Source organism: Ammospiza nelsoni, chromosome 13 (genome assembly GCF_027579445.1).
Source record: "Ammospiza nelsoni isolate bAmmNel1 chromosome 13, bAmmNel1.pri, whole genome shotgun sequence".
Lineage (NCBI taxonomy): Eukaryota > Metazoa > Chordata > Aves > Passeriformes > Passerellidae > Ammospiza > Ammospiza nelsoni.
The window spans coordinates 7,076,478-7,089,487 of record NC_080645.1 but is presented as its reverse complement, the minus strand read 5'-3'; the positions used below and the strand labels follow the sequence as shown (position 1 = coordinate 7,089,487).

General features: G+C 48.5%; 1 protein-coding gene across 1 annotated transcript in view; it reads right to left on the bottom strand.

Moving 5' to 3' along the window:
* TSHZ3 (teashirt zinc finger homeobox 3) overlaps positions 1–11,491 on the bottom strand; it is a 66,949-nt gene extending 55,458 nt beyond the window's left edge. Inside the window, exons 1-2 of the mRNA XM_059481735.1 lie at positions 11,357–11,491; positions 9,529–9,797 (exon numbers count right to left, since the gene is read on the bottom strand). Coding sequence (XP_059337718.1) covers positions 9,529–9,568 — 40 coding nt within the window. The 5' untranslated portion in view covers positions 9,569–9,797; positions 11,357–11,491. The remainder of the gene's footprint in view (positions 1–9,528; positions 9,798–11,356) is intronic.
* Positions 11,492–13,010: the final 1,519 nt, after the last annotated feature.

Genomic DNA, 13,010 nt, shown 5'->3' with positions numbered 1-13,010 from the left:
CACAGCTTGACATCTGCATAGTAAATTTTAAAGGAAAAAAATGTGTCAGGCAGGCATGAGCTGTTCCCTCCCTCCCCCCCTCTTTCATTAGCTCACTGGCAGGGTGGCACTTCTGAACCTCATTACTGCAGGAGGATTTATGAAGCTGAACCCAATGGCAAAGAAAAGGCATCTGTCAATAATTGTAGGGAGCTGCACTCACAGCTTTGAAATCTCATTAAGTATGCAGTTATCAGGCATAAAGATCAAAAACATTACTCAACTCCGACAGAATCTTATGGAGGAACATTAATTAGCAACAGGCCTACAGTACAAAAAAAAAAAAAAAAACCAGACTTCCTCTCACACCTGCCCAACCCACAAACCAAAAGAAACACTCCTCCTCCCTCCAGAAAAAAATAATTCCCAGCATCTGAGACTGATCAAGTACATGAAACAAGAGAGAGGAAAAAAAAAAATCCAGTTGAGACAGTCTTGGCGGTGAAGAGAGAAAAGGAAGAAGCTGTCAAAGTTGAGAAGGATGTCAGCACTGGCCCTGATTACAAGGGCCTATACAGTTCCCAGGCCTTTTATCATCCCTGCCATCAAAAACAGACTCTGTGTCACAGATGGATGACTGATGGCTGCCAGTCTGGAGCAGCCTGGCCAAGCCTCCTGGAGGCCCCTGCTGCGATCTGGCCCTCCAGCAACAGGCTTGACCTAGCAGGGAAAGGGCTGCCGGCAGCGAGCCCAGTCCCAGAGACACTCAGAAACAGCACCCTGCTCTGTTCTTCCCCAGAACAATCCAGCGAGAGCTTGGTCAGGGTTTGTTTGTTCAGCTTACAGAAGTTAAATGTAATACTGCTGCTCGCCACGCAAAGCTGTGCGTTATTTGAAAATAACACCAGCAAAAAAAAAAAAAAAAAAAAAAAATTAAAAAAAATTTAAACAAAACCTCTTCTTTGTCCATGCGAAATGTATTTTTCTAATCCTGTTTCTAGTTTGCATTTTTACCACAATTTGCACGCTCAATTGCTTAGAAAATACATGAGAGAGAAATATAAATTTGGGGGGAAACATACAAATTCATAGGCGAAGCTGGACCATAAAACCAAGTGACCTTTGCAGCATTAAGTATTGTGTGCAACTAATTAAGAACTATGGCCATATTAACATTTTTTGTTACAGAATCAAGGATATCAGCTACACAGCTTAACCCATTGCACATATTTTTTTCATTTCCTCCCTATCAAAAACTGTGTTTGCAAACAATAACTCAAAGCTACTTGTTAAAAAAAAAAAAAAAAAAAAAAAAAAAAAGCAGGAGGAGGGATATCACCTTCTGTAGTCTTTTTCCCACTTGGGACCATGCCTGAAAAGCTCCCTCTCTAGTTACATGCTACCTTTCATACATTTTATATTTCCCATAATTTTGCGCTACAAAGAAGCTTTCCATTGTACAGTTCCATTCCTGTGTTATTTCCTATGTCCTGGGTTTTGATATAATGTACATATTTGTCTCTCATTTCATGAAATACACAGTGATATTTATGTCTCACTTGTAGCCACACTGAAGATGGGCTTCTTAATGAACTACATCTTTAATACCACACAGAGTCAGGGATATTCGCACGCACAGGCAAGACAACCTGCCTGTCAAAATCTTTTCAATATCTGAAATTAATTCATTTACTAAAGTAATGTACTTAAAAAAAATAAAAATCTTAGCTCTGACAAAATACGGAAGCGGAGGTTCCGCTCTGAACAAGATTTTTTAAAGAATTTTACAAAAAGTGTTACAATAAGGTGTTTATATTTTTCCGTATGCTTACCATATTACTTTTATTATGTGTAGCATCAAAGTGATTATAGCAATTACATCTAACAGAATTAATTATAGAACATCCCATCATTTCAAAATACATAATGCATTAGAGGTAAGCCAAAGAAAGAAAACATCATGACTGTGGTTACTATTGTTGGAGTATTTTTTTCTTTAAGCATGAAGGCGAAACCAAAGTAGGAAGAAATATACAGAAACGGTGGGGTAACAGTGAAATGTTAACTACAGAAATCTGAATTTCAAGGCAGGTACGATTTTTACTAGCAATAGTAACCTGTGCGAAGCTGCGCTAGCACAAATATCCATGTAAAATCCATTAGAGTTTTTAATCACAAAATATGGAAACTAGCCAATTCACCTAACCAATGTGTTAGTACATAAAGACAAGAGTGTATGAGTGAAAGAGTTACAAGCCTTTACGTATGCAAAATAAATTCACTCAAAGCTTCATTAATATTAATTTAAATTCAGAACCCATTTACATTAAATTGTTCATTAAAAATTGCCTATTTTATGCAACATGCATTCCGCAAAGAACACATAAGAAACCGAAACAGAGGGCTCAATTTAATGATGGAAATATCAAAAGGAAATGAATTTGGATCATTCCAAACGAATTACAAAGCAGCCCTCCGCTCTGTGCCAGCGCGCCAAGTTTGGCGGGACTTTGGCGGAAGGGCAGGGAAACCTCCTGGCTTCCCCCTCGCCAAGGCTTGGCCACCGCCCTTCCCACCTCCCCAGCGCCACAGAGCTTTGCTAAAACGGGGATTATTTATGGACAGGACCTAAAAGCCAGCCCTGTGACAATGGTGGCTGAGCGTGAGCACACCGGGCTGCCCCAGAACTCGTCTGGATTGCCAGCGCTGCCGGGCGGAGCCGTGCCAAGGGATGGCAGCTGGAGGTGAGGCGGGCTGCCCATGGAGCTCCTCACTGGCAAACTCCCACACCAACAAGCACAGTCAACTTACGTGATTCCCAACAGCTGCTCTGAATGAAGAAAAGAGAGTCATAATTAATAACATGTGTCCTGACAGAGTTAATTAATAATTTATAATTAAGTCTAAAATACGAACTTAGATTATTCTTGAGGAGTTGTCCCTTTACAGCCCGAAGAGGCCAGGTAATGGCATTGGCAAAGAGCTTTCAGATATTTTATGATCCTCTGGTAACTCTTTCCCTACTCTCCCTCCACCCCCAGGGGAAAAAAACCCTTTGAACATTTTCTGAGAAATATCTTAAAGTTGATGCCTGCAATGAGAAGTGTTTAAATTCTGCAGATTGGCTCTCTGCTGAGATGACCAAAATATCTTTCAGGCGCAAAATCAGGCAAATGCAGTAGGATGAATCTCACAGTCTCTGAAATTAAGCCCTACTTATTTCAACTCTTTCAGTTCTTTTTATGAAAATGGTAACAAACAATTTCAAGCCCTGACAATGTTCTATTCTGCATTACTGTACTTAAGAAAACTACAATACAATCTCTCGTGGACTATGCTTTGAGTCAATTTTCATGCTTTATTTTTTTGTTATGTTGAAATCAAGAAAAATCAATTGCACAAATTTTTTTCAATCCTTCTGCTTTAGGTTATGACATATACCCACACAAAAAAGCAATGCATCCATTGTTTAGTGGGATTTTTAAAATTAATTTAATGTCTAACTGCAAATGCTGGAAACTAGAATTAATCTGTCTGGATAAAAAAAGGCTTACAGACATTTAAATGCATGTATCGGGACACTTTATCAACCTAACATAAAATTGTCATCTTATCTTATTATATGACTATTTTATGCATGTGTCAAAGAATTTGAAAATGAATGCCTGTCTATTCACTCTAATTACAACTGCATATTATCTGTCTGGATGTACCAGTCCATATCATTGTTACCAAATACAATATATTGTATTCACCTTTCATTTTTAACTTAAGGCTGATAAACCACAATTTGGGCGTAACTAAATTTTTAAAAAATTACCAAACACACAGAGAAGAAGAAAAAAAAAAAATCAGACTAAAACACCTGAGGTAGATTGTTTAGTAAATGATGCTGAAGTATTTCACAGATAAGATAACACGCGACTGCTCAGCAACTATGTTATTTTTGGTGTTGTATCATAACCATACACACACATACACTCCTACTTGACAATGCAACACTTCAGGCATCTCAATACCTGATCCACTAGCAGCACCTTGAAAACAGGGCTGTGTTAAAATCTGACAATCTGTATTTGGATTCTCTAGGAAGCAGTCACGACATTGGATTAAAATATGGATTATTACACCGTAAAGGCAGCAGTGCCAAGGTTTGCTCAGAGAGATAACACGTAGGTTACTTTACGTCCTGGCAGATGATTTCTTTTCATTCACTCTCTACCACCATATGTTTCTGCATAAGCGTGCACGTAGCACGCTTAAAAATGCACCCCACACTTCACCCTGAAGGTGATCTTTTCTATACAGTTTCCACTAATCCTGGAAGCAGGGCTGACAAAAAGGACCCACTCTAATCCTGCTAACTCACCCTAGCTTCACTGCATTTCCCATAACCCTGCAGCAGTCACAATTCATTCTAATCACTTTACAAAACAATCTTTAGTAAAAAGAGGAAAAATGCAGACTTGTAAGCCAATTTAAGAAATAACTGCTGATACATCAGTTATTGACTATTTCACTCCTGCTCATGATAGTGCTCAAGGCAAAACCGAGAACAAAATGACAACATCAACCGCACGCAATAAACTGTGGCCCAGGAGAGCACTGAAGCCCTAATTGACAGCTGTCAAGCTAATGGGAGAAATGGCAGCTGATTCTGGAAAATTCTGTTTTTCAGGCAGATATTCAGGGGAATCTATCAAGCCTTTTTATATTTATACCCCTTTTTCTTTTTTTTTTCCTTTTTTTTTTTTTTTTGCATTGTTCCTTCACACTTTGCCGGGGAAAAAAAAAAAAAAAAAGCAGAGGACAGCCATAACTAATCATTTTGTCAGCTTGCTGCTAGGAAGAATCTCTGCCCAACAGAGAAATATGTGGCAGGTTTGGAGGCAAATAACATACCAAGGGCTGACACTGCAAGTACCTTTATAGGTAGCCTACTTTATCGCTACATTTACTTTTGGGTATGTATGTAGTTGCAAGCAATTGCCATAAATTAAAGCGAGCGTTCGAGTTGCCGGAGTCAGAGCTGCCTGGAAATCTGGCGGCACAACCTGTGTGCCATCTTGCATCTGTTTGCTGTGCTGCACCCCCGGCCCCACGCTGGAGGGGCCGAGGGCTGGCACCAGCACCCGAGTCCCTGGGAAGTGGAAGTGCTCTGCACCTCTGAAGCATCAATTCCGTGAATTTCGGCGCTCACACTGACCAGGTGCAGCTTCTGAATGCAAGCGCAGAAGTTGGGAAGAGCCTCGAGCATGCAGCAATCTCTAGGATTTAAAACATTCTATGCAAAAAAAAAAAAAAACAAACAACCATAGGCCCAGGTTTGTTTGGGTTTTTTTTATTCCCAGAGCCTTGAAAACTCGGTGCAGCTGTTACTGTTTCATTAAATATATAAATAAATAAATAACTAAACTAAATGTGATTCCAGCAAACCACTAGTTCCCAATCCCTCCTCACAAGGTATGTACACAAAATATGTATTAAGTCATTTCTGTCAGTAGGAAATACATTTTCTTGATCTTTTAAATCGGTTTCTAAAAAAGCTGCAAGTGAAAGCTATAATTTAAGGATAGATAATTACTGTTTGCATGAACAAGACCGGCCTCTATTAATACAATATCTTACTTTCCCCAGACAGTAGCCTCTAACTGGTAAATATACCTTCTTCCTCCTGACTTACATGACAGAAGTCTTTGGAGCAGCAATTCTGACTATCTTCTTGCTTTAACAGGTGAGGAATAAAACTGCAATCCCTGACTCTCCTTCCCAAATTTACCTATGATATTCAGCTGAGTCTCAAAGCAAACAAAGTGAAATTATCATTTTTAGAGATTCTTGATTCTCAGAGACAGCTTTAGTCTTCCACAGTGTGGTGTTAACACTTGGGCTAGACATAAAGAATTTGTGCACCTGTCTGTTATGTCTGCGAGCTCTGTGCTGCTGAGAGTTCTTTGTTGTTGTTATTCTACTCCAGACCATTAAAAGGGTCCTAATTCCTATGACATGATTATCCAGGTACCAAAGCCCATTTGTCACCTGCAGCAGAAAATTGAGTTAATGCACAACTAAAGGCAACCAGGACTGTGTAATATCAACTTGATTACATCAAACTAGCTGCAAACCTAATTCTGCTGGATGACACTGCGTGGAGCTTGTCATCTCCAATCATTAAAGCTGTCAGGAATCCATCAGGTTTACAGCTAATTAGGTGAACACTAATGAAGCTGGCAAAACAACTTTTCTTTTTTTATGGCTGAGCGGACCTTTCAGTTTGGAGAAAAAAAATTCTCGAGTATTCTCAAGGTTGCTGGGGACTGGATTTCCTGAGTTACCAATCAGCAGACATCTTTAATTCTCCCCCCACCACCACCTTTTTTTCTCTCTCAGTACCAAGCAATCAATTTGTCATCACTCTCAGTATGCCACAAAAGCAGTCATGAACCTTATAACTCGCAGCTCTCAAGCCAAAAAGGGGGGGAAAAAAACAAAGTAAGTTTCTTCTGTCTTAAAATAAAACACCTCATACAGCTCACTTATTTATCTTCATGCACTTATCAACAGCATGAATGTTCTTGTTTTTTCACTCTTGTCAAATAAGTAGCCCTTCAGTCATTCTACATCCCCCATATCCATTAGGCAGAGGCATTTTGATAAAGTAAAGCCAAAGCTAGTGTATGGGAAAGAATGAAAGCACTCACTCTGCCAACTTCTGATTGACCATTAAGCTATTGATGAATGTGCCTGTCAGGAGAGAGACAATTAAATCAAATATGAAACAAAGTCGTTTTGACGGGTCATTTTGATAGAGCAAAACCATTCTTCCATCTCCTATTAGTCCTGCAGTCAAGTTTTTGTAATGAATATTTCTTAACTAACCTGTTATTTCTTAGCTGTTTTTTAAGGTGTTAAAAAAAAGCCTTTGCTTTTACTGCTATTAGAAAAAGTAACATTTCCAATGTGACCAATAAAAGCAGCATCTCGGTGGGAAGCAATTATACACAATACTAAATGTTTAATGTGGCTATCAAAAAGCTAAAAGTTTAAAGAGATTACACTTCTGCTAAATATGAAAGATAGATCGCGTATCATGGATGATTCACTTGAGAAAGGAGGGAGAGACAGAGAGTGGTGGAGGGAGAGAAGGATACCTCAGAATGTGTGTTTAGTGCAGAAATATTTTCTTCCAGTCTGTGGAGAGAGAGCCCACTTTACAACAGAGTCAAAAATGGAAAAGCACATGGAAAATCTAGATTTTGCAGAACTAAATTCACATTACAAAATAGAATTTCCGAAGTATCAAAAAAAGTTCACCTCTGTCATTTTTCTAGAAAATTGTTATTTGATGGCATGGGCCAGAAAAGCAAAATATTATCACGAAGTATTTGGCTACGATATTGTTTGCTTGATGCTATCACCACCGTACTGAGAAACTTTCCAAACTTTCTAGCTGTTTGCATGCGGGGTAAGACGGCCGGGAAGTCTATTTCCCTATTTCAAAAGCACTGCCCGAACCCATGTGGCTGTCCGAGGGGAGAAGAAAGGAAACATGCACGTTGTTATTTACAATTTGCATTACTCCCCGAGCCCCTTGATGTTTACTAAACCCAAACCACCCCACTCGGAGAAGCTGTCAGGCAAGCAAGGGCTCCAGCAAGCCCAGGCTGCAGGATGGACTACCTGCTCCAGCAAGCGCCTAGCGCGGGGTGCAGGAGTACCGGATCCAAGCTGCCCCTAGCCCAGGCTGCAGGACTGACTCCCTGCTCCATGCTGTCCCTAGCCCAGGCTTCAGGACTACCTGCCCCATGCTGTCCCTAGCCCAGGCCGCAGTACGGACTCCCTGTTCCACACTGTCTCCAGCCCAGGCTGCAGGACGGGCTCCCTGCCCCACACTGTCCCAAGCCCAAGGCACAGCCACGCTGCCAAGGATGCTCTGGGGAGCTTCCCCAGCTCCAGCCCGGCCCCTCGAGGCTGTGCCCCGGCAGAGCAGTCCGTGCCCCGGGCCCTGGCGGCCCTGGCAGCCCCGGCAGGCCGGGCCCACGGTGGCTCCGCTCACCATGGCCGGGCCCAGCAGTGGCAGCGCTACCCAGGGCCGGGCCCGGCAGTGGCTCCGCTCACCAGGGCCGGGCCCGGCGGTGGCTCCGCTACCCAGAGCCGGGCCCGGCGGTGGCTCCGCTACCCAGAGCCGGGCCCGGCGGTGGCTCCGCTCGCCAGGACCCCTCAAGTTGCGCTCCCAGAGTTGACAGGCCACGTGTGACGTCACCGAGTCTGGCGTTACCATGGCAAGTGATTTATTGATGTTTATCGGGAATGAATAGATCAAAGGCTGCCAGATGACAGGCGATCAATCAGACATCAAATCAAGGATGGCAACAGGCCAAGGAAACCTTTTCCAGCCCACATATCCCCAACTAAGGATTACTGTAAAATTATGTGGGGCTTTTCTTCTACTGTTTTCTTTTCAATTTGGCTTTTCCAAAAAAATACTGCTTAAGTTTAACAGGAGTTGACATTTCTGGCAAAAGGAAAACAAGCCAAACAAACAAAAAACCTCACCAGCACAAAGCCTCTAAAAGTAATTCTAAAAAGGAAAAAAGAAACCAGTGGAAATTGTAAAGGCACTATCAGAAACATTCACCAGTCACTTGACAATACACAGACCCTTTTTCTTTTTTTTTTTTTTTTTTTTCCCTCCTTTGGTTTACTTTGCAGCTTCTGCTCTGGACTCATAAATAAGAAATCAATAGGATTAACAGAAAAGGCTACCAAAGAAAGTGACCAGCTAGGACGGTCTGTCTGTCCGGCAAAGACATCTCCAGTGCAGTACTAGGGCAGAAGAGAAAAAGCTAAAAGTTGGGCCAAGGAACCAGTTCTGGGCTCGGATCTCCAACTAACACTGCAGAGCCTCCAAATCACTTTGTCCCTGCCACTTCATTCACAGCGTGCCATATTTTTATACATGCCCTCTCTCTTTATTTTATAGGAAAGAAAACTAAATAAAAAAAATATTTTCCCTGGCTTTCACAAACCATTTGCCTGTGAGGGAAGGGGATGTAGAAGAATGAAGACTACGAGGGAGAGAAGCAAAGTAGGTGCCAAAGTACGGGCTGGAAATAACCAAAATTCCCCTTCTTCTTACCCCAGCCCGGAGTGACACCGACCACAGAGCCCGAGAAGCGTGTGCCCGCACACACCCGCTGCCCCTCGCACAGGGTTACCCCAGAACCGAGCCGGGCGACGGCAGAGTTCCGAATAAATCAAAGTGGGCACCAAAAGTGGGGAACGGGCTTTCATGCGCCCCCCATCCCGAAGAAAAAAAAAAAAATAAAATCTCCCCAAAACACCCATCCCGGCGCTGCGCCTCAGCCCGGGAGTTGCTCGGCAGAGCCCTCGGCAGCGGCGGGCAGCGGGGCAGCGGCGGGGCCGCAGCGGCGGCGGAGCCCGCCGGGAGCCGGTTATGAAAGAGACGGAGGGAAGCGAGAGGAGAAGCCAGCGGCCGCGGAGGGAAGGGAAGGGAAGGCAAGGAAGGCAGGGAAGCGGCTCTCGTACCTGCTGCGCGCCGGGGCGCTTGCTGCTTCCTCCTCGGCATGCTGGGCTCCTGCGGGCGCCGGCGGGGGGGGGCAGCCGGGGCGCGGGGGTGGGAAGAGTTGCCTCAGCCCCAGAGATCCGGTGAGCTGCTCCAGCCTCGGCGCGAGGGCTGGGTCGGGGATATATTTTTTGTTGCTGTGCATACACGATGCCGAGTAGGAGGAGGAGGCGGCGGCGGCGGAGGAGGAGGAGGCGGCACAGAGGAGAGGACAGCCCTGCTGCTGCTGCTGCTGCTGGCAGAAGAGGGGGGAAGTTTGACAAATCGCCCCGGAGGAAGGAGGAGGGGAAGCCCCCCGAAGAGGTGTGCGGGCGGGAGGGCTGGGGAGAGCCCGCAGTCCCCCCCACCCCGCCCTGCGCCCCCGGTGCCTGGCCGGGCTGGGAGATCACGGCATAAAGACAGGGGATCTCTTGGCCGGAGCCGGCGGAGCCTCAGCCTGCGCTCTCCACTCCCGGCTCGGCGCTGGAGCGGCGGCGGCGGCGGCGGCAACAGGCGAAGCTTGAAGGGAAACGAGATGATCGCGGTGTCACTCAAACTGCTCCGCCGAGGGGGAGCGGGGCACCGCCGCCGCCCGCCCCGGGCCGCGCCTTCACTCAGCGCGCATCGCCCGCCGGACCGGCCACGGGGGCGGGCAGGGCTCTGCCCCGCCGGCCGGGGCGACCCCCTCGCCGCGCCCCCTCCGCCACCCAACTTCGCCCGCCGCCGGTCTCCCGAGCCGCCCGCGGCGGCGGCGGAGGGCTGGCCGGGCAGGGACGGGCAGGGCAGCCCGCCGGGCTCCGCGCCGCTCGCCCCGCTCCCCGCCGCAGCCCTTCCCTTTCCGCCCCCGCGCGCACCCGTTCCCCGCCGGAGCCCCCCGCAGCCATCGCCTCCCGCCACGCCGGGGCACGGGACCCCCCCTCTCCCCGCTCCCCGCCCCCCCCGGCGAGGAGGGCCCGGCCCGCCGCTCCATCCCGGCCGCCCCGCGCGGTGACAGCGGCGGCCCCGGCTCCCCGCCGCGCCCCGCAGCGCTGCCCGCCCCGGCCGCACTCACCGGCGCGCCGCCCGCCCGCCGGCACATCCAGCCCGCCGGCTCCCACCTGGCTGGCGCCGCGGCCGCCGCGCTCCGCTCCGCGCCTGCGGGCGGGCGGTGTCGGGGCCGCCCCGGCCGGCGGCCGCTATCGGCGGCGCCCCCGCCAGCGGAGCCGCTGCTCCCGCCCCGCGGGGCCAGAGCGGCGGGGAGCGGGCAGCGCCCGCGCCCCACGCACCCGGCTCTTCGGGATGGAGCACTTTTGCCTCGTTTTCCCTGTTTTGGGGCTTGATTTTTTTTTTTTTTTTTCTTTTCTCTCTCTCTCAGTTTTGTTTTTTTTTTTAATTTTTTTTTTCTCGGTCCAAGTTCACTGCCGAGTCGCCGCGCTCAGTTCGGCGAGCGCCGGCGGATCGATGTGCTGCGGGTTTGATTGCGCATCCCTGGGCGGCGGGGCCGCGCGGCGCGGGGAGGGCCGGGGCGGCGGGGGGCGCGCGGGGCCCGGGCCGCTCCCGCCCCCGCTCCGCCCGCGCCGGACCGGGACACGGCAACAGCCACGGCCAAAGGGAAAAAAAAAAAAAAAAAAAGAAACAAAGAAAAAGGAAAGGAAAGAAAGAAAGGAAAAAAAAAAAAAAAAAAAAAAAACAGTAGCTTTTTTTTTTTTTTTTAAAGTTCACGGGGAGGAATTAAAAAAAAAAAAAAAAAAAGGCTGAGCTCACTTTTACGGTAAGATCAAAAAAAATTTCCACTCGCCCCCATTCTTCGAGATTTGGGATAATTCCAAATACCTGACTAAGTGCAGATGTTGTTGCGTCTTCACATCCTATAAAGCCGCCGTGCCGCTCTCGGGCTCTCGCTTCCCTTTCAAGTTGCAGGAAATTCAAACACTTTACATGACGGGTGGAGAAGGTTTGGGATTTTTTTGGTTTTTTTTTTTTTTTTTTTGGATTATTATTGTTATGAGTTGATTTTTTTTTTAAGCTGATCTTTAGGATGAAAAAAAAAATCGCAGTCGCCTAAAGTCCCCGGGAAATTGCTACTGTTGGGGGAAAACGAAACATTTCTTGAAAACAAGAAAATGGTGAGTTGTCAATTGCCGCTTCTGCTGCCAAACTCGCTCAGTTCCATCTCATTGATACTCGCTGGTTGCTCCTCACAGTTACAGTATCTGCTCACAGAAGGAGCGATCAGATCTGCTTAAGAGACGACACGGAGACGTTCCCCCCCCGTCCCCAAAAAGCCCCGTGTGTGTGTGTGTGTGTGTGTGTGTGTGGGTGAGCCGTGCGGCAGGACGGGGCCGGGCGGCGGGCAGCCCCGGCGGGGCGGGCGGGCGGGCTCGCCGCCGCGGCGGTGCGTGCCGCTAGATCCGCCCTAACATCTGTCCGTCTCACCATTGGCGCATCCATCAGTGTCACCCCGGCTGCACATTGCAACGACAACACATCAGACACTACACAGACCGGGATTCGGTACAAATAACCAACATACTAAACAACTTAACCGGGGAGGAGGGGACCAGCCGCAGCATAAGTATTTACAAACGTTAGACAGCTTCGGGAAGCAGGGCTCGGCTGCGGTTAATAGCTCCTTCATTCTCTCTCCCTCCTCCCCCTTTAAGTAGGAAATAGAAAACCTAAATAATTCACGCCCCCATCCCCCCCGAAGGATGCTGCGGGCCGGGGGCAGGGACAGGGACAGGGACCGGGGCGCTCAGCCCGGCTGCGCTCCCGGCCCCGCGGGGCGATGGCTGCGGCAGGACCGCACCGAGCGCGGAGCGAGGCCAGCCCGGGCTGAGGTGCCGGCCCGCGCTGCGCAACATGGAGGATTGCTCCGAGCTCTGCAGCGAGAGGGACTGAAACAAACTTTGGGATGCTCGGTCGGGAGCTCCGGCAGCCGAGAGCCCCGGGAGCCCTGGTGCCTGTGCTCCTGCTCGCCGCACGGAGCGCGGGGAAGGTCACTCTGCCGCCAGGCGCTGGGAGAGCGCCCTGAGAACTACGGCAAAATTAAAATGACACGGCGCGTGTAGTCACTGCAGTCCTGTAAAGGCTGTTCTGAACTGTGCGAGAGCCCTCTCCAAAGGCGGGGAAGTCCCGATCCTCCTCAGCTGCTGGCTGCGGGGCATCGCGAGGAGCGAGCTGCGGCGACCAATCCCGAATTCTGGGGCGGTTGCAAGTTGCAAGAACTTTGTTCCTTCCACTTTCCCGTCTCTAAACCTGCTCATCTTTCACTGCCTTTGTGTCACCCTTGGCCCTCCCGAGGGATGGATGCGAGCCGGGCTTGGCGCGGGTGCCCGGCGGGGTGCGCGCCCCTCGGCTCCGCGGGTGCGCTGGGCTGCACGCGTGCGTGGATTTGCGCGTGTGGTGGCATTTGTGTTTGAACAGGCTCCCAGACAGAGCTGTGCCGCCCGCAGAGCGCAGCCTGCGAGGAGGATGCTGGCAGGTG